This window comes from Dermacentor variabilis, chromosome 11 (genome assembly GCF_050947875.1).
Source record: "Dermacentor variabilis isolate Ectoservices chromosome 11, ASM5094787v1, whole genome shotgun sequence".
NCBI lineage: Eukaryota > Metazoa > Arthropoda > Arachnida > Ixodida > Ixodidae > Dermacentor > Dermacentor variabilis.
The window spans coordinates 94975011-94997118 of NC_134578.1; the positions used below are offsets into that span (position 1 = coordinate 94975011).

The 22108-nt window shown below is 47.5% G+C and overlaps 1 protein-coding gene across 2 annotated transcripts in view; it reads left to right on the forward strand.

Annotated features, from left to right (window-relative positions):
* The window catches only part of LOC142563878 (uncharacterized), a 95470-nt gene extending 80817 nt beyond the window's left edge, over window positions 1-14653 (forward strand). For both annotated transcript variants that reach the window (XM_075674555.1, XM_075674556.1), the window contains 3 exons: window positions 3288-3422; window positions 7576-7758; window positions 11947-14653. In XM_075674555.1, coding sequence (XP_075530670.1) covers window positions 3288-3422; window positions 7576-7758; window positions 11947-11975 — 347 coding nt within the window. In that variant the 3' untranslated portion in view covers window positions 11976-14653. The remainder of the gene's footprint in view (window positions 1-3287; window positions 3423-7575; window positions 7759-11946) is intronic.
* The last annotated feature ends 7455 nt before the right edge of the window (window positions 14654-22108 follow it).

The following is a 22108-nucleotide window of genomic DNA, read 5'->3' on the forward strand; positions in this document are numbered from 1 at the left end:
GCTTCTGACGTCTTGTTAGAAATGAAACGAACTAGGACCGGCCCAAGAAAGAATCGAAGTCAAAAGTGCTTGCGTCAACGGTCCGAAAAAAACCTGACAATCACTACAATTGGGTTGACCACCAGGCCGTCGGATTGGGGACGCACATTTTGTACAACTCAAAGCAAAATTTTACGATCCAAATAAGAGATACTCTCTTTTGATTGTTAGCACACGCGACCACGTTAGACCGCAATGATGTCGCCTGCAGGGGCAAAACCGGCGCATAACAAAACACATTTAAAGACAAACTTTGCAAAAACTGGCTTGGCACTCGTAAAAGTAAAGACCTATGGCAACAATGTCACGAGGAAGGCAATTCTAGTCTGTCGCAGCTCGGGCAAGGAGCCAGGCATGAAATGCTGTTGTTCGTGCACGTTGGTGTTGGATTTACGGCTCGTTCAGTTATGAAGTAGGGTGCTGTGACTTCTTCCGTGGATGGAGGCGCTATGGGTATTGTGCCATTTTGCTGCTAGATCTTGGGTAGGGGCCGCCACTTCCATGAATTCATGTTTTTCACAAGCCGTATCCGCCCCGCTCACCGTGGAACGCACCACAGCTATCAGGAGGACCACTGAAAGTTCCGCCACATATATACGGTGCTTCAATATGGAGAGCTACAAGAAAAAACAAGCGGCACAGGCTGGCGATGCCGCGACGATAAGATGTGGCGTTCTATTGCGCTGCTGCCGCTACACGTATGGCTTGTTGTTAACAGCGGCATTTCATGAAACGCTAGGGACAGCAGCAACAGATAACAATATGTACTGGCTTTCCTATGCCTAGAGCTTTAAATGTGTGAGTATTTCTGTGCTTACTCAACGAGGAAGAACGTCCGTCCGTCACGTAAGACGATCGTTTTCAAGACAGGGCACGCATCAACGAGCGAATTCATCTTCGGGCTCCATCTCGCATCAACGCGAAATAACCGGCGAGAACACAGCGCGCACCAAGCTATCATCACTCGCCACAATGCGCTCCCATCGCAGATCGCTTTCAAGTTAAGGGCCCGCGCGGCCGCGCCCTATGTCGACGCCGCCGGAGTACGCTTATTCGTGGTTTATAATGGCTCCGCGCGGATGAGTAAAGCGCTAGAGGGCGATAACGGCTTATAATGATCGGAATGCCATCAGCGCGCCGCCATCTGCAGTAGTTTGCTTGCCTCGTTAATTCACGTTGTGCCGCCGTCTGCAGCAGTACGTGTAGCTGCAGCGCTGTCGTTTCTACTGGTCGGATCAAGGTTCATTTCATTGATAACGACACTGGACTGCGTGGAAGTGAGAATGTGGCGCAATGCTTACGCATACTTAGGCAATTCCCAGAGCAGCTTCCGAGTGAATTTTTCCAGGAAAATCACATCGGCATACACCGGCGCTCACTTATCCCGTTGTCATGGAAGCATGCAGCTGAAAAACTTAGCGAGCTTACAGGACACCACGCTGTCCTCGTAAAGCGCGCCAAACTTTCAAATGGGACGTGAATATTTAATCTTTTATGCGGAAAAACTGTGATCTCATTAAAAGGCACGCCGTAGCAGTGAATTTTTCATTGGGGTGACTACGAATTAATTTTCACCGCCTGGCGTCCTTTAACGTGCACCTACATCTAAATACGCGAGCATTTTTTTTTTTCATTTCACCCTCATCTTTCGCCGTGGCCGGGATCGAACCCGCGACCTCGCAAGGCCTAAGCCACTCACCAATAGCGGCGGGTTCCAATGGAATTTTACTGCACCGTCTAGGCTATTCGGTCCGCTTTCGAATTCAATCTGGCATCTGATTCGAAGCTGACTTGCGCTGCGATAATAAGGTATGCGACCGGGCTAGCTGGTGTTCGTATATAATTTTGACAGTGCGAACTTTGACAAAGGACGGCGAAAGAGGCGTCAAACGGAGGCTGGAACACTGGCGAACTCCAACGTATTCTCGAATTCGCCATCTCGTCAAGTCTGATTGGCTCGAAGGACTGCTACGACCTCTCCGATTGGCTCAAAACGGCAAAATAGCGGAATACCACAATGCGGTGGTGTTTGACAGTTGCGTGAATGGCATCCCGCTTTTTAGCCAATGGCTGTAGAGGAGTAGCCTGTACGAAGTTTTGGCGTAGTTGTGTGGATGACAACGCTTCGTGTGGCGGACGGCTTTGATCGCTAGGACATCCCTGAGGGCATTCCTGCGACTGTTTTTAATGTGTGTGCAGAGAGGCTCACACGCGACTGCGCTAGCTCGTCTTGAGCTGCTAATCAAGAACTTGATGAGCATTTTGAAGTCACCTCCCCCCCCCCCCTTTGTGAGCAGTGGGTGACGAAGACGCACTGCGCAAGAGCAGCAAACGGCTTTATTTACAAGCGGCTTTAGTGCTGACTATATTAAAGGGACGCTGTTGAATCGGTGAATCAGTTTTGACTTATGAAGTATCTTTGAGAAATACTGCTTTCACTGACTTCGCACTAATAGATCGATTGTTAACTGAGAAAATGACGGCCAAAGCTTCCTTTTTCAGCTTCAGTTCAGTTTATTATTCGTTCATAACAATTGGTTAAAAGAAAGGGTATACCGACAAGGGTCCCAAAGTCAGAGACTGCACCGGGACCCTTGGATTAGAAGTTACATAAAAAAATAAAGTGGAGTACAGAGCCCCCCCCCCCCCCCCCATAGAAATAAAATATGAAATAAGTTCCCTGCCGAAACGCCGGGGCCAGTACGTAAGTGTGACGTCATGAATTCCGATTATCATTTTTCCGCGTGTTGACCATTGTGGCTCTGGAAAACCTTTGGAAAATTTCCAAGTTCGGTCTTTGGCTCTTTTAGAATAAAATGTAGCTCGTTTTTACCGATAAAAGCTTAACTGGGATCGAGCAGACGGCGTCGAAATTCATGACGTCACGCTGCGCTGGTGCAGGAATTCCACGGTGACGTCACCAGCTGTCTTTTGGTCTAGCGTCTTGCTTGCCAAGCGTCTGCTGGCAGTAAGAATGGTTGTTCTTGGTATTGTTGAAAAGTAATTCACTAATGCAGCTCGAATATTTTTTTTATAGTACCCTTTTACGTAGCACCAATTGCTGTGCGAGTGTATGTGTGCGGTGTCTCTCCGCCGAACTTTATGTGTGTTCCTGTCGTACGCGGTATAGGTAGAAAATAGAATGATCTTGTTCTGCTTGACTCCCCCACCTTCCTCCTCTGTTTCATCTCTGTCTCTCTCCCACACCTTTAACGTGTGTAACGTTATGTTGTTCTCTTCCTCGGCAGCGTGCCGTTATGAGAAGGGTGCGTGGAATGCCTGCAACGTCACGGCCAACACGCGTACCCGGGTGGACAAACTCAAACCAAGAAGCGACCCCACATGCGAGCCTAACCGCACCGTCACCAAGAAGTGCAAGTCCGGTGAGTTGAGGATAATGGTGATGATCAGAGACTTTGCTGCATGCCCACACGCGAGGACAGACCAATAATCGGGCGCGTGAGCGAAGAGAACTTGAGTGGTCTTCCTGCCACAAGCGTCTCCTGTGGTTGGCAGAGTGTGTATAAATGATGCCTTGCCCCGTTTCCCACATTTATAAGCGAAGCTTTTCTTTGCATACCTCGCCGGGTTTTGTGACCGCAGCTGCGGTCTGGCTGTTCTCTTGCCGAATAGGCCAACCAACCACAGTGGAGTACGGGTGCCGCTGGGTTCTTTGAACCACCACCAGATGGCGCTCGCCTCCGGGCATCCGCGGTAGTGCGGGGCACAGTAAAAAAAACATTCGCGGAGAAACTCCGCTGGCGTTGTCTGAGGATGCAAAAGCATTGTGCCACTTGTTCATCTCAACGCAGCCAGATGTCATTGTCAACCTTATCAAACTTGAACCGACCAGTATAAACACGTATCAACACTTATTGGGCGATCCGACCTTTATCAACCCTTATCAGCAGTTATCAACCTTATCGAACTCGAACCAACCGTTACCAACCCTTGCCTGTCCATATCGGATATGATCCGGCCCTTACAACTATTATCGGTCTTTTGAACATTATAGGGTATGATCCGACCCTTATCAACCTTATCGGTCCCTATCAACCTTGTCGATTTCCTCTGATAATTGTGCGCTCTTGTCGCTCTTTAGCACCTTATCCCTCCGCGTCAAACCATTATGAACCGTGATGAGACCTATATAACCCCTCATCATTACCTAACATCCTTATCAATGCATTGGCTGCTTCTCTGTCAGTGTTGCTCAACGCGAAGCGCATGAGCCTTCAAAGATCGGTGACGTATCGGTCTGTGAAGGAACGCCGCAACGGAAGGCGCATCCCGCGACCATGGAAATGCATCGGGGTTGTGGCGTGTTTGTCAATAAATTTTTACGAAGTCTGAATTTTCCTGATGTCTACAATGCTCCCAGTCGGCTCTCCACGTGGTCCCAGAGATGTATTTTATTCCACCATCACTAAATTTTTTAACAAAGCCTTCATAGAAATTTTTCTCCTTTGACATTTGTTTAGTACCGCTAGTACAACACATTCATGTGGGTGCGATAGTATATTCACATTGAAAGCATATTTAGCGCTAGCGAACAAGGACAGAAGGGAGACGACACCACAATTGGCCAACTTCAACAACTTTATTTTCAGGAAGCAACCACCTATTCAACCCATTCAAAAAAAGCCGTCTCCTTATCCAACATGTCGACCGAAGGGGCGCTAACACACGTATTACTATTCCGACAGATAGCCTGAGCCTCAATAATCTCTCGCACATCTTTATGTCTGTGCTCCGCAAAAACATCCATTTGTGCTTCGAAGTATATTTACCTTCTGCAAGCGTGGGCGCCTATTTAGCTCAGTGGGTGAGACACTCGGATTATATACGTAGGGCCGTAGGTTCGCAACTCGCCAACGGTTTTACCTTGAAATTTGTTTTATACATCGACAACAATTCATTTTACGGGACGAACGTTTCCTCGTTGGGTCAGCATACAATTGCTTATGCACTTAAAGATAACCAGAAAGCTCACCCTCGCGCATGGGCGGCTACATGGTAATGAGGAAGTGAACGCTTCTTGCGGACAGTATGGTTTCAAGTTGCGCTACGTGCATGTGTGCATGCTGCCCCTGAAACCGTGATGCGCTCAAGGCGCCCGTCGTACTTGCTAGTAGTCTGCAACTCCGCTGAACAAAAAGGTTGGTGCAATTTGTGTGCGCCAACGCTTGTTTGTTTGGGCGTGTAATCGTGTTCCGACTCTTTATACACTCACACAAACTTTCGCTGTATATAGATTCAGGATCGTTGGATCTGCATTTTTATTATTGTTTCTTTTCTAGTCTCAAGAGCACGGCTATGTGTCGAGCGTACGAATGACTTGGAGCGAGCCTTCGACGCGCTTAGTTTCTTTCACTTAACAGGCTAGACACATTTACTGCGACGTTTCGAACGTTAAACTTTCAAGCTACGTCGCATGCGCCTACAGTGCCGCTTGGCGTCTGCAGAACGTGTGGCGAAAAGTGATGCACCCGCCATATAGGCGCAAAAATCAGCATGTGTGAGAAACTGTGGCCTTGCTACTTTCTAATCTTTGCTAGAAATGGCTGAACGTGACTATGTCCATTTGCAGAACAGTACACACCGCGCGGACGCACATATCTACACCAGCACACTCGGAGAACTTTGTTTCTAAACTCACTAAGAAGGACCTCAGAGATTGGGCGCTGCGCACAGCACGATTTCGGGGACCATGCTCTGAGGTCGAAAGGTTCACACTGTCGCTAGTGTATACCTGAGACGCCACTGTGATAGTTAGACCAGCATGATAATAATCGAAAGTTTCTTTTTCCACAACATGCACTATCAGCATGAATGCAAACGCGAACAGGAAATACCTGATCGGAGCGCCTGATGGGTGTAATTACATGGGGAATACGACGTGTAATCGCTCTGCAGCCAGTTTCTAATCATGTGTTAGTCCCGTGTGTACGTTTTGGAGGCTGAATTAAGCCGCTGTCACAAATGCAGGTGAACCGGGAAACGCAACCACGCATTCAATTAGTTTCGGAATTGTTCGTGTTTAAATTGAGCAGCATGGTGGGGCACATCCTGCTTTAGAGCAAGCTTACCACTCTCGGCTCCAGTAAATTTGTTTGTCTAGACTTGGCCCTTCTCGAATCTCAAAAGTAAAATTCCTGCAGCTTATTTCAGTTGCAAGTTCATTTTGCGCTGACAGTGTAATTCAACCTGTAATTTGTTTCAGTTGGCTTTCTTCGTAACGTTACAATGAAAGCAGGATTTGTAAATGTATCAATACCCTTTCTTGATTATCGTCATGTCATGGTGTCGTGGTTTACTGATTCGCTAGAAATTATACGAAATTATATGAACGTAAGACAGGTGAGGACGGTAACCTTGCCCTTTACAACGGGATACCGTAGTTTGACAGTGTGTCCAAACCGGCTTGATCACAAAAGGATCGAAAGAAAACTACTCGCTCATGAAGCAAAAGTTTGTGCACATATTTGGCTGGCCTTAAAAGAAATGTTGCCCACCAAGGCAGCCGCACAATATACATGAACGAATAAAAGAAGATTCAGTGTACTCTAAACACAGAACCTTGCGAAATCGTGCGTATTATTATTTTCGCGATAGCTAATCGACTGGAGCGCCAGATTAGTCTGGTGATTTCAGTGCGGCACCCTGTTTACAGTAGCAGCTGCACGCATCTGTGACACAATGCAGATTCCTTGAGGAAAAATCTACATACCGCCTCCTTTCGGTCGACTCCGTCGCAAGAACTTGGTTTCGTCGTCACGTGATGCTCCGTAGGACCTTCTTTCAGTCGACTGTCCCACTAAGAGTCGTGTGATGACATCACGTGGTGCTCAGCAGCGCTCCTTGTCGGTATTCTCCCGCCCACAGCTCTTCGCCCCAGTCGCGTCACACTACAGGCCTACGTCTCTACGTCGCCGCGCATGCGAAGTTGGCTAACTGTCAGTGGTAAAAGCGGTTTGTGACTCGCTCCTGAGCAAACGGTTTTCGTCTTGCTGAAGACAAACGGGAGAACATTCCGCCTTAGAAACGCTTCGCATGAGATGCAATGCGATAGAGGGTGCCGCATATTCAGTAAACAACGCTACTTCCCCCTTCTTTGGTGTGAACCTCTATCAGTTGTTAACCTGCCTAATTTATCCCAAACTTGATTTTAGTCCGTGGGCCATGGCGCTGAAGACGGGGCATTTGCTGACTGACGCCGAGGCAAAGCCTGTCTTCTACGCTGATGACTTGATGCTTATAGACCGGCTGTTGCTCGCGACTTTCGTTCGTCTGGTTCAGTATGAAGGGAATAAGTCTCCGATTGAACAGACTTTTATCCAAACAACTTGGTATACAAAGTTGCAAGATTACCAAAATTACAGCACTGCGGACGCTCCCAGGCGGCTGTCAAAATGCGCGCTTATAGGAGTAGGCAATTGTACATTTCGTGACGTGCAGTTTTCTTTTTTGCGTGCCCGCTGGAGCGTACGACACGTGAGCAGTGACCTTCTGAAACGCTGCCTAAAACCGCTGCAGGTCTGGGCTGCCGCTACAACCGCAGCGTCAAGTGGAGCGAGTGCGATGCGCAGACGCAGACCCGGACCAAGACCATGCCGCTGGTGAGCGGCAACAGCGCGTCGTGCGAGAGCCACAAGGTGGTCACGAAGCCGTGCCGCAGCAACGGGGACCAGCGCCAGATGAAGCGCAAGCCTAAGCAGGGTGAGGATCTCGTTCATTTACTTTGCTTCTACACTTACTTACTTTGTACTTCTACAGTGGACATTTGTGCGAAGTCCTGTGTGTTTCCTGCCTTTTGTCTTCGTTGTCTTGCGCTGCCCTTTCAGCATGTTCCGGTTCCCTAAATCGACACAAAATTTTCGTCGAAAGCATTGTGTCGGGTGATCGTGCAACTGAGCTGCCCCAAGCGGATTCATTTCTAATTTCCTAAATTGTTCTCCGTAATGAAACTTCTATGTTATCCATAGTTGCGAGTGTGACTGGTCCATCTTTTCAGTTTAATTTTCCTCTTGCTCCTGAACTTTCTTCCATGAGTCCAAGCGCAAATTCTGCTTCTTTCCAATACGTCTTCTGGGCGGCCACCCACTATTTGGACTGATTGCGTCAGTTGGCACGGCCAGTTTTTGGTCCATATCCCCGTACTCGACGCTCCTTGTTCGTTCTCCTACGCCCTACTATTCTCAGGGTTACGTTGCCGTGTGCGCCACCGATGAGAGCGGAGAGTCTAGTCACTGACGCGAAGCTCGGTTCCCTCGAACACCACCAGATGGTCTTCGCCTTCGCCCGCCGGGACATCGGAACCCACCACGAGCCACGAGAGCTTCTTTCTCACGTTTGCCCGACCAAAATAGACCCCAGGGAGAAATCTCGGGACTTTTTGTTGGAGAATGGTCCCTCTCTTGCGCCTGCAAAATGTGCGTTTGCCTAGGTACTACGGAGGACGACGCGCTTTGCTTCGTCGACCACCTAAACTCTGTCCGAACGGGATCATAGCGGCCGATACAGACTGTGTAATGGCGAAGTGCCAGTTTTTATCGTCATTGGTTGGTCCGTGTGACTGATGCACACTTAACATGAAGTTTGCCGCTTGCCGGTTCGTCTTCGGTGCTTCGCCATTGGCGTGCTCGTCGGTGACGGGACAAGTGCGTGTCACATGGGCACGCTTTCCTTGCGCACCGCCCAGCCATGAACGAGAACTTCAGTATAACCCGCAATAGAATATTTTAAACTAAAGGAATTCTCAGCAATAGCGTTTCATTATTAATTGGTCTGCGGCCGCTAAAGCAGCGTCTACGCTTCCCCCCTCCCCCCCTCGCCTCGGCGCGGTTCGCGTAGAGTTACTTCACTCCTCTTGGCAGGAACCCAGCGTGTCAGACCTGGTGGTGAAACGTAGGGTAAGAACATCAGTGCTCAAGCCAAAGTGAAAACTGATGTAATAATGCAGAAACAATAAAGAAAACAAAACACAGAAAGCTTTATCGAATACGCCACCTCCCAATCACGAGCATATCGCCTTGGCGCGGCGCCGCAAAAGACGAACGACCAGCATGCTTATTCCGGGTTATTAATACGCTTAATTACGCTTATTCATACGCTCGGCTAAGTTCAAACCGCACAAAGCGCTTACCCTTCCACGGTGTTGTAATACCTAGGGAAAGGCAGACTCCGAGAAGCGAAAGTCCCGATACGTCTCCCGCCGAGTTCATGCATGCGCGCAACGGTCGGGCAAACTCGAGAAAGAAGGTCTCGTCCACGAAACCGCCGGCTGCGTCAGCTATATCATGGGCGTCTTGCCACAGCGTGGTCCCGCTGTGCCACAGCGCCGCGCCATTCACTTTGTTCGAGTCTTTTTATTGCGATAGCAATTATATGCACACTGCAGGCTAATTTTCGTCTTTATCGTTGTTCTCGCTGTGATGCTCTGTATAAAGTCTAAGTGCGATAACGTCGGGGCCGCACGCTATACGCTGTAAGTACGAGTGAAAGCTTGCGAGGGTGGATGTTTGCTTGGTGGGCGATGTCTTCTGGCGCTCGCAAGGGAGGAAGGCGGGGAAGACGCACGCCGTCTTCCCACGCGCACAAATAGGTGGGGGGGGGGGGGGAAGGGGGGCGTAGCGCTCTTCTGTTTTAGGTGCGAAGGCTGAGCGTGGCCGGGCGCATCCCATCTTGGTGGCAATGGGTTCGAAGGCTAGCCGACCTGCGCTGTGTTCTCGCCCGGGTAGATCGCCTTGAAGCGAGAGGCAGCACGAAGTGGAAATCATCGTGTTTTCGGTGACAATAAACGCGCCATGTGGTCCCAGCTGACAGCGTTTCTGGCGTTGCGCCAACGTCGTTATCTTCGCGCACGCGTACGCGCGCTTTCGGCCGTCTCCTTCGATGCGCCCGGTGCCAATCGAGCCCCGTATTCGAAAGCCATCCTCGACTCGGAAGTTCTTACTCCACTCCAATGGGTGAACACAGCGCCACTTTTCGACTGAAGAAGGCGCTACGTTTCTCAAGAATGGGCGCGGAGTGTCAATTAAGCGCACAGACTTCTTCAGTGGAAGGGCAGAGCTGCCGTCAACTTTCCTGAGTCGAAGTGGAGTGTTGAGTGGAGGGACGCTTTCCAATACGGGGCAAGCCAGGCGAAATTTCGCGAACCTGGTAGTGTCGCCGAAAACGATCGCTCCAGGTATAGGCTGATGAGCTCCACGGGACCCATTCCTCGCCGAAAACCGCTACGTGTTCCTTATCGTGATGCGCCGTTTTGCCCTGCTAGCTCATCAAAGGTTCACTTGCATTCATTTGCCCAGTGTGTGGGATCTTCGTATATTTAAATACTATTTCAGGTTATTGTTAAAGAAATGCCATAGTTACGTAACTTATTCTTCAGGATATGTGGTACTGTACTGTTGGACCTTGTGCTTTTGTTCTTTCTCATGCTAGAGGCCTCGAAACAGTGCACATGCTTACTAGTTCCGTTCTGAAACGACATCGTCACGGTATCCCCCCCCCCCAAAGTGATATTACAACAACAACAAAAAAAAAAGAAAAGTCACAGTTTCGCCCGAAAGGTGAAGCATCGATTGCGATAGCACATTTGTGGACAGCTATCCAAAGTAACGGTAGTAGTTTTATCGGGCGTTAAAACTTGTACACATAGGCGCACTAACTAAATTAACGAGCATGGTGTCACGCGCGCACAAGCAAACATGAACACATCTGGCTCGATGATCGCGGGAACTCGCTGTCAAAACGCTGACGTGTGGAAACGCCGCTGCAGCAGCGAGCGAAGCGGCATTCGTGCTGTCTATCGCTTCAACGCAAAGTAAGCGTCGAGAACACACAGAACGCACAAAGCTACGAGCCCGTCGACAGACCTAGACTCTGCCCACAGCGCAGATCGCTCTCAAGATACGTCCCTAAACCGCGTGCAGCCGCCACATGCGCAGTTTCAGCCGGAGTAAAACTCCGCCCCTCCCCACTCGTACCTACCCCCGGCGCCTCGCAGCGTTGGGTGCTTGGCGCACGACGGAAGACGGCGCGCTTCCTCCCCGCTTTCTTCTCTTTCACATGGGCAAGAGTGAGCCGCGATCGTCGGCTCCCCTCACAAGCCTTCCCCCGTACATGCAGGGTAGGGTGTATGCCCTACGCTGTATGTGCGTAGGGCACATCGGGCGTAGGGCGTAGGGCTGCATAGCGTACGGTGTTACCGCCCTTGGATTTTATACGAAATGGCGAAAATGTGCTTGGAGCGTCCATGTGATTGCTACCGCAATAATAGAAAGAGGTGCGTGCGCCCATACGGGACATCGAGGTCGCACCGTTCTGAAACTCGTCAGACAGCACCACATTTATCGCGTCATCCCAGCGAGCGCCGGTGCGTACATCTGTCTAATGGAATTCTAATTGCGCAGTGAGGTCGTTCGAAATCTCAAAGGAAACTGCTTGGTAATCGTCCACATCACATAAAGAGTGCAGCAAATAGAGGGCACGTCAGCGCTCCATTGCTTAACCCAGAAAAGAAAAGAAGAAGATATTGATTTCGAATCGTTCAGCTCGCGAGACGTGGTATCTGCTGTCTTGAGTGATAGTGTTTCTATGGTATTCTGTATGAAAAAGGAAAGAAGGCTTGCTTCTTTACGGATGTACGCATTTGTAGGCATCAAGTAAAGATGTCTTTTGATGGAATTAAGAGTATAATGGCATTTCAACGCCCGGCGTTTTTGTTCCTTCGAGTACCTTGATGAGAATGGAGCACATTGCATATGCCGTCAGACTATTCGTTCATGTCTGACGTTAGATCTTGATGTGTGTGTGTGTTTCTTATGACATCAAATTACTTTAGTCGGCTATTTTTCATCTACTTATGTGCATCTTAGTTAAGCAACATGTGATCATTGTTTTCAGATGAAGAGGAAGAGGAGGAGGACGAATGAACACCAAAGACACGCGGACGGGCGTTTCAAGCTGTCCTGGCTCCTGAGAGAAGGCAGCCAAGATCTTTCAAAACAGTGTGGGCACAAGGGGGCTGTTTACTCCGCACGACGCGCAGACAACGTCTTCAAGTTCGAGACAGCACGGTGACCTTACGCCGCGAGATGAACGGCACCACCAGATGTATAATGGGGTACATGCGTTGCCTGAGCCCCCCCCCCCCCCCCCCCCCAAAAGGTCGAAAAACATGCGTGCATTCTTGTTTCGTCGTGTCACTCTAAAAATCAGCGCACGGGCAACCTTGTTCAAACCTGATCACGTCAGAATTTAGGCTTGCTGGTTGGACATCGCGAATTTAGGGCAGCGCAATACAAAAAAAAAAAAAGAGAAGCGGTGGAAGTCAGCGCTGTGTGCGTCGTCTTCTGCCCCTCTTCCTTGTTGCGCGGTTCTGAATTCAGGCACTTCAAACTGTGACTCATTTCGCAGCATTAATATCACTGTATGACTGCTCGAGCTGCCTTATGGGGGGCCTTTCGAGGCCTTTTTTACGCGAAGAAAGGTCAACAACCTGTAATGACTTCTACTTGTCTCTGTACTCGCTTCGTTCAGATCGCTCATTAAGCGAAAAAAATGAATGGTACATCTTTCTGTGAAACCGACGGATACTCATGCCAAGAAATACTCAAGCTTCGGACCGTCGCCCTCCTGTTTGTGGTACGATCGTGTTGTAGCACAAGTGGTCGTAATATGGAGGTCAGCGACTCAAGCAGAGCAAATTACAATGATATTAGCAAGCCTGGGAGCCAGCGGCAATGTCAGTGGCCCAGTTTCATCGATGATATCACATCCAAACACGGAGAATCGATGCTTTAAACAATTCTTACCGGCTTAAATTACTTAATCTCGCTTTCATGCATCGCACTCTGCGTTCTCACTATAACCCATAACACATGGTGACTTAAAGGTCATAATCACTTGCTGCATATCGATGTGAATGCGTCATTAGGCTAGAGTGTGACGTGCCGAAAGATATTGAAGCTGCGTCGTAAAGACGAGTGAAATCGCGTCCACTGAAGCATTTAGGGTTAATCGACGATGGGGCCACCTTTTTCAGGAATGATAAAGTCGTGGCAATGCCCAATTTACGAAACGCCATCGTCCTGCTCTTCGCATGATATCTTACAGATGACCAACAGCTAGTCTGTTTTGCATTCTAATGAAGAAAGCCTGCAAGGACGAATACCTATGAGAGCGACCTGGTCAGCCTTTTCTCAATAATGATTACACCAGCCTAACTCTTAAAACACCACAGCCACCGAGTATTGGTCGTAGTTGACAACAGTCTGCTACAAACGACAAAATGTCGCAAAATACCGAACCAAGTCCACCAAGCAGGCGATGCTACCCAAAGTTTCAATAGTTCTGAAGCATTTATTTGTCATCAGCATTCGGTAGTCGGTCGCTTTTCACAAGTACTAAAGGACTGGGCTGCGATTATGTAACGATTCTATTCCGATTATTTTCGTTGACACGCTTCATCATTGGTCACAGTGGCGAGACACGCCTGCGTTATCTCTGGCATCGGTCGGTCTTGTGAAGCGGATGATAAGAAAGGCATAGAATCGAGCGAAAAGAATCGTAACCATATACTGGCCCTGCAACCGGCATTCGTAACTTTGACGACAGGCACAAACCGCAGGACTTTAAACCTTGGCACTATCTCTATTCATCAAGAGCGATCTGCTTTTGCTAAATTTGAATGTCGGCCTAAGAGTGCCTCTCAAATGTTTTGTTGTGCTGTCCGATAATTCTGTAAGCTGTCCGTCATTGCATACGAATATGCTACTTATTTGGATTGTATATTCAGACGACACTGCAACGCGAAATTGTCTTGTGTTGCTACGTAATGCCTAGAAGTTATAGAATTCTTACAAACTATTTAATGTATAATACAACGGAAATAATGGACTGCACAATGTAACCATTCAGCAGGTCCATCGGCTGAAGTCAGTTTACTCACCGAACAGGTAGTCTGCGATTATTCTGGCATAGTTAAGCTTTAGGTCGCCACTCCCGAACCAGGTAAATCACCTTGATCGCAAAGGGTTTTAAAATTTCTCATCTTCCAAGGGAGCGCGACCACTCGTCTTTATCTAGCCAATATCTCACTGTTCTCTCATTGCCGTTGTTCTACGTTAGCTTTAGAACGCAAGCGCGGCGTACTTTTCAACCGCGTAAATCTCGCGGCTGTCTTGCTTCTGCTCTTATCACATTTACTCATTGTGCCAATGAACATTTCAAGGGCATTCCAGGTGGGAGAAGAGGTGTAATGGGTCGATGAATGTGTGACCCGGCCACGTTTTGTGGCTTGTGTAACGTCTTTTCATACTCCAGCTCTTATACTTAATGCATTCGGGGAGGTGGTGCGGGAAGGAGGTGGGTTTCACTAATTAAGCTATCGTTGTTCGACCTATTATCGTTCCCAGCGTGCTTCTGTAGTTGCAGTAAACACTTCCTCTCTGTCCCCTTGTAGATCACGTGCTCCTTGCCACTTTAAGACGGTGTTCCCTTCATTGGACAACGAAGACGTGCGCGAAATGGTGTTCTTTTTTTATTTTTCATGATTTTATTTGCTTCACAGTGTCTTATACTACGAATAAAAGAAATGCCTTCAAAATAATCGTGCATCCTTTGTCGTGCCTAAAACAGGCAGAATCAATATTTCGTGAAACGTTTCACAGACTGCGAAGAGCTTCGTAGCAAGCTCGGTAGCAGGTTCTCTTTTCTTTTTTTTTCACAGAGCACTTATGTTCCAGACACCTGCAGCGACACAACAGGATGCATCGTACTCTCTATGGCTGCAATAATAGACACCTTTCAACCAGAGCTGGAGAATGGTTTAATAATGTGCACACTTAGAGCAAATCGAGTGAACACCGACTTGCATTCTTTAACCTAAATCAGCATTCACATCGCCCTTCTTTGACTAAATCTATCAGTATCGCGTATGAGGCAGATGAGACCTTGTTCAAGCTAACTTGTTCACGTGCAAGTTGGTTAGTGGTTCGGTGAAGTCACTGTAGTGCAAACCAACAAAATGAGCGGCCGCGTTGAACCTGTACGCAAGAGAATTATTCTGTGTCTTCTTTCTGATCAGTTAGGGCGGCGCACTAAATGTATGGTTCAGTGTAGCGCCTATGACGCCCGGTATCCGGTTAGCGCTTCGATGGCTTCGCCATACGTTCCCTGAGCCCTGTTTGCTCGTGGTTTCAACGTGCAAACGCACGTTGAAACCAAGACGATAAATGTACACGTTGCAAATAAACCAGCGAAATTGCACGATCATATCGGGAGAGAACATTCACAGAGCGGTTGGAAAAGCACACCTGAACAAGTGCGCATCAAGTAAAAGCTACCGGGAACCAAGCACACTAGACCGAATCCGCCAAGCGCAGTGTCACGTGTTGGGCCAAACCTTTTGAAAGGCTTTGTGTTCCAATAACCGCCGTAGACGGCATCGTAGAAGGCTAAGCGCACCGCGGCCATCTTAAGTGTGGTTCCAATTCTGGCAAAAACGTCAATGGAGGCACCTTCGCGAAGACAGCATCAAAGTAAAAAAACGATGCAGCTACTTTCTTGTTCAAACGAGATGGAGGCTGTGCAGGACGCTTGGAAAATCAACGGGAAACCCTTCTGCGCAGAATAAAACGTAGTGACGCTTTCATATGCGTTTAAGCGCAAGTCGCGTCATGTTGTTCATAGGTTCGCAGACGCAAACCGTTAAAATACAGACATAATGTTTGCCTTTCACAACTATTTATTGTCACCGCGAGATGGCGCCTTGTAGCAGAGACGTCATTAGGTTTGAAATTTAGGTTTTAAATATAGTGTTAGAAAACCAGGTGTTATGGTATTCAACGAAAACAGTGAACAGACAGCGGAGATACAGGGCCAGGCAATACTTCGGGTAACAGAACATAAATACCTTGGTATATGGATAAACGAAGGCAACAGATATATGGAAACACAGAAAAAAGCAATAACAGTGAAGGGGAAGAGAAATTCAGCCATAATGAAGCACAGAGTGCTATGGGGATACAATAGGTACGAGGTCCTCCGAGGTATGTGGAAAGGTGTAATGGTTCCAGGACTTACTTTTGGAAATGCGCTTGTTTGCTTTAAATTAGGGGCACAATAAGGGCTCGACGGGAACCAAAGGTCAGTGGGTCGCCTCGCATTGGGCGCTCACGGGAAGACTACAACTGAAGCTGTGCAGGGTGATATGGGCTGGACTATTTTTGAAGTGAGGGAAGCTCGCAGTAAAATTGAGTATGAAGAACGGCTGAGGAACATGGAAGAAAGTAAATGGGCTGGGAGGGTGTTAAGGTATCTGTACAGGAAAAACATTGATTCGCAGTGGAGGAAAAGAACTAGGAACCTTACCAGCAAGTATGCGGCCTGTAGGGTGGGCAACAAAGCAACAAATAAAGTCAAGCGGAAAGTCAGAAAGGCTGAAATAATCTCATGGGTGGCGGCAGTGGACAAGAAAGCTGAGATGAGTAAATACTTAAGAGGAAAAAAAGAAATCAGGAAAGAAACAATTTATGATAACTCAAAGGGAAGCTCATTACTTTTTGAAGCGAGATCGGGATGCCTTAGAACACGCACCTATAATGCGAGATATAAGAAGGAAGAAGAAGCATATGCTTGCTGCGGTAAAGCTAGGGAAACTATGGAGCATGTTTTATTATAATGTGAAGACGTCTACCCAGCGGTCGATTTAGGCACCACTGGCCTCCTCGAAGCCCTTGGGTTCAGCGGGAGCAGTGGTAAAGTAAACATGTCCGCAGTAGGTATTAGTAAGAGGCGATTGGAGGATTGGTGGAAGTAGGGAAATGACAAAAGACGGAGACGTACAAAAACACAGTTCGCTCTAGGGGATCAGCAAATTTGGGCGTGGTAGTTCATAGTGTTTTTTTATTGTTTAACCTAGGTAGGACATTAGGCAGTGTAATAGTGACAGCTTGGTGGAGCAACCCACCGCCCCATTCCAAAGGGGACGCTCAAAACATCCATCCATCCATCCGTCTTCCATGCGTCTTCTAGATCATTCGAGGCGCATTCAATTACTTGACTTCGAAACTGCCACCGCTGTCTTTTCAGCTGTCTACGTAGACTGTCTCCGATGCTGGCCAGAAGTGGAACACAACCAGAGAGAATAGCGAACGGTATGAAATCAGGGAAAGCTTCCTTGCGAAGACTGGCTGAGTGATAAAGTGCTCCCGCATAGTATATTTTCTTCTTCCATGCATGCATTATGACTTATGGCAAAACCCTTAATTCAAATAAAATAGCATACAACACCTTTCAAGCAATCCTAAGATCGAGAGAGAGAGAGAGAGCTTCCGTGGAACCTGGAAAGGTAAGTCAAGGCAGGCGAACACTTGGGAACAGCGCAAAAAAGACGTAAAAGGGACCGCCTTAAGGAATGCGCATGAACTCTCGACGTAGGATGAGGGAGCAGGCTAGCCATTCGTGTAAATATCTTGTTGGAGTGGGAAGAGATGGAGGTGGTTCAACGTAAGTGGTAGAGCAAGGAAAGAAAGCAAGCTACAGAAGAGCGTAAGCCAACGTCTAAATAGGGATCATCGAGAAGCCAAAAAGTTGAAATTACATTCCTTAGATGTAACAATAATGAGAAAACAAAGGGGTAGTCATTGAGCTCGGGCAAGCGAAAATTAAATGTACAAGTGAACGACAATTTCATGGAGCAGCTGAAGGAGATGTACAGAGACAACCGAGTATATGCTGCAATGTCGAAAATGCAATGGAGTGGTAGAAATTCACCGAAGATTGAAGCGAGAATTCCCTCTGTTTCAATTGTTGTTCACGCCTTACGTTAAGGGCATAGAAAGACGACTGAAGAACAGTGTAATAGGGTTTATCTTATGTTCGTAATGGACAAACATCGCAACTGAAGATCCCGTGGCTGATGTATGCGGACGACACAGGGCTGCTAACGGACAAATCAAGTGGTCTACTGAGGCTTGGGAATAGGAATAGCAATGCAGCGACGAATCTCGGTCTTCACTTTAGCGCACACGAATCGAGAATTATGACCTTTAATACAGACATGAGTAGTTACGCCGTATCGGTTCAACAGGAAGTCATACTTCTGGCTAAGCATTACGAATACCTGTGTGTATACATCAACGAAAGAAATACTTACTCAAGCACCCACCAAGAGAACCCGAAAATAAAGGAAAAACGCAGTGTAGCAATAATGAAACATAGCGCACTTTGAAGCCACCGTAAATCTGAGGTGGTGAGCGGAATCCGGAAAGGGAGTAATGATGCCAGAGCTAATGCCACCCCGATGCCATTATAAGCTTCAAATCGTATATATTGTCGAAGTTGGAAGTTAACCAAAGATAGGTAGGCCGGTTGGCTTTGGGGGCCCACGTTAAAAACTCAAATGAAGAAATCTATGGTGGCATGGGTCGGGCCCCCTCTAGACTAAGAGTAGCCTAGGGAAAAATTAGTTTTAGGAAAAGACTCGGGAACATGGATCATGATAAATGAGTGGCTAAATTTCACAATTAATTGTACCTCAAAAGCGTGGACGCAGATGTAGGAGACGGTCAAGAAGTTGGAATCCGTGTACAGGGTCACTGAAAGTGTAGGTCGACAACCAGAAGTCATCAGAAAGAAAGAGAAAGAGAGAGAGTGAATTGGATGCAAAGAATGAACACAGAAATAGCAGGGAGATTCGCAAGAATGGCATGAAATAAATGAGAAGGGAAAATTGATGCTGCAACAGAAAGGCCAGTGCCTTGCTATTTGGAGCTTCAACTGGTTGCCTAAAGCAAAAACTTCCCGTAACAAATATTCGGCGCAAGATGAGGCATGTGTGTTCTGCAGCAAAGTTCCGGAGACCACTCAGCGCATCCTAACGCATTGTGAATGTATTCAGCCAGTGCGACCCGTAGGTAACGTACACGTTCTGGAAACGCTAGGATTTAAAGTGGATGCGATAAAATAAGCAAGAAACGTTTAGAGTGTTGGTGGGAAAAAAATGTAGGGAAGAGTTGATACGACAGGATCCGTTACGGGCGCAGATAGCGGTACAAAGTAGATAGAAAAGTTTTGAGGAAGACAAAAAAAAAATTAAGGAGTTGTATACAAATAACCCTACAGCTAGAATAGAACTGGTAGAACTTTCGAAGTTGATCAACAAGCGTAAGAGAGCTGACATAAGGAAGTATAATATGGGTAGAATTGAACATGCTCTAACGAACAGAGGAAGCCTAAAAGCAGTGACGAAGAAACTAGGAATTGGCAAGAATAAGATATATGCGTTAAGAGACAAAGCCGGCAATATCATTACTGATATGGATGAGATAGTTCAAGTGGCTGAGTAGTTCTATAGAGATTTATACACTACCAATGGCAACCACGACGATAATGGAAGAGAGAATTGTCTACAGGAATTCGAAATCCCACAGGTAACGCCGGAAGAAGTAAAGAAAGCCTTGGGAGCTATGCAAAGGGGGAAGGCAGCTGGGGAGGATCAGGTAACAGCAGATTTGTTGAAAGATGGTGGGCAGATTGTTCTAGAGAAACTGGCCACCCTGTATACGCAATGCCTCATGACCTCGAGCGTACTGGAATCTTGGAAGAACGCTAGCATATTCATAATTCATAAGAAAGGGGACGCCAAAGACTTGAAAAATAATAGCCCGATCAGCTTACCGTCAGTTGCCGATAAACTATTTACTAAGGTAATCGCAAATAGAATCAGGAACACCTTAGACTTCTGTCAAGCAAAGGACCAGGCTGGATTCCGTAAAGGCTGCTCAACAATAGACCATATTCACACTATTAATCAGATGATAGAGAAATGCCTGGAATATAACCAACCCTTATATATAGCTTTCATTGATTACGAGAAAGCGTTTCATTCTGTCGAAACCTCAGTAGTCATGGAGGCATTACGGAATCGGGGTGTAGACGAGCCGTATGTAAAAATACTGAAAGATATGTATAGCGGCTCCACAGCCACCGTAGTCCTCCATAAAGAAAGCAACAAAATCCCAATAAAGAAAGGCGTCAGGCAGGGAGATACGATCTCTCCAATGCTATTCACAGCGTGTTTCCAGGAGGTATTCAGAGACTTGGATTGGGAAGAATTGGGGATAAAAGTTAATGGAGAATACCTTAGTAACTTGCGATTCGCTGATGATATTGCCTTGTTTAGTAACTCAGGGGACCAATTTCAATGCATGATCACTGACCTGGAGAGGCAAAGCAGAAGAGGGGGTCTAAAAATTAATCTGCAGAAAACAGTCTCGGATGGGAACAGCAATTTACAATAGGTATCGAGGCACTGGAAGTGGTAAGGGAATACATCTACTTAGGGCAGGTAGTGACGGCGGGATCCGGATCATGAGACGGAAATAATCAGAAGTATAAAAGTGGGCTGGGGTGCGTTTGGCAGGCATTCTCAGATCATGAACAGGAGGTTGCCATTATCCCTCAAGAGAAAAGTGTATAATAACTGTGCCTTACCAATACTCACCTACGGGGCAGAACGAGGAGGCTTACGAAAAGGGTTCTACTTAAATTGAGGACGACGCAAGGAGATATGGAAAGAAGAATGATGGGTGTAACGTTAAGGGATAATAAAAGAACTGATTGGGTGAGGGAACAAACGCGAGTTAATGCCATCTTAGTTGAAATCAAGAAAAAGACATGGGCATGGGCAGGACATGTAATGAGGAGGGAAGATAACCGTTGGTCATTAAGGGTTACGGACTGGATTCCAAGGGAAGGGAAGCGTAACAGGGGGCGGCAGAAAGTTAGGTGGGCGGATGAGATTAAGAAGTTTGCAGGGACGACATGGCCACAATTAGTACATGACCGGGGTTGTTGGAGAAGTACGGGAGAGGCCTTTGCCCTGCAGCGGGCGTAACCAGGATGACGATGATGATGGTGATACAGAATGCTAGAATGGAAGATGTATAACATACCTGAATAAACCAAGCAGTCCAGGTGACTACTCGCCACTTCCACGTTTCAAAGCGGATGCCAATAAATCAACTTCGCCAGCAGGAGCTTCGTATGGAATTGAACCAATATTCAAGCAGTGGAGGTTCTCAATCATTAGGCCCCACAAAGACCACAAAAAAAGGAAAGCGTGAAAACTCTGAACCGCATGCAATTCACAGGAGTGGCCCAACGTGTGTTAGCCCGTCATCGTTTAATCTGCTTGTCAAGCAGTTGTAGTATTAGATCTTTCGTCGTCTGCCCAGGTAACAAGACTGCACCGGCTGTTGTATTGCCTTTTGGTATCGCAAATTACCAAATCTTGCTGCTTGCGCACCTTCAATGAACAGTAGTTGTTCGTGTGCATTCGTGTTGAATTAGTTTTCGCCGTATTTTTACGCGGTTCCCAGGTACTTTTCGTAGTAGTAGCAACAAGATAATTCCCAATCCTATACAACCACATCCTGTACGTGCTGGTCCTGACGAAAAAAATGAGTGGTAATGAAAGCGACACACACATCGCGAAAGCAAATTCACGACAGTTTTAAAGTACTCGCATTTGTACTCAAAACAGTGGAGATCGATTTACACAACGCCCACCCTGCGAGCGACGGTCCACAAAATGCACGACGCTTCTCCCCTTCCTAACGCACAAAGGGGCTACAGCAGATTTCGTCGACTGTCCGACGCGGCGCAGAGAAGGCTCCGGAGTCTGATAGACAACAAACACGGGTTTATAAACCAAAGATACAGCGCCGTGGCTGTCGCACTGCGCTTACGTGCAAAGGCTCAGCGCAAGCCCGATCGAGTGCGCGCGACCCGCTGCGCCAAGCTTGAGAACGAGGATTCGTCGCAGCAAAGTACCTACGTAACTAATTCGTTGCAGGCCTGTGAGCATCCGCATTCTGCCTATATCTGCCGCGCAGATGAAGCGCTCAGTGGGAGAGAGCACGGGTGGACAGGGCGCCCGGGGGCCTCTGCTCGGGAGGTCACTCAGGCCTCCCCAACTACCACATTTCGAACATCATCGTTCTTGTGGAAGCCACGAAAGCCACGGTCATACGCAATAGACCGACAAAAATTTGCCTAT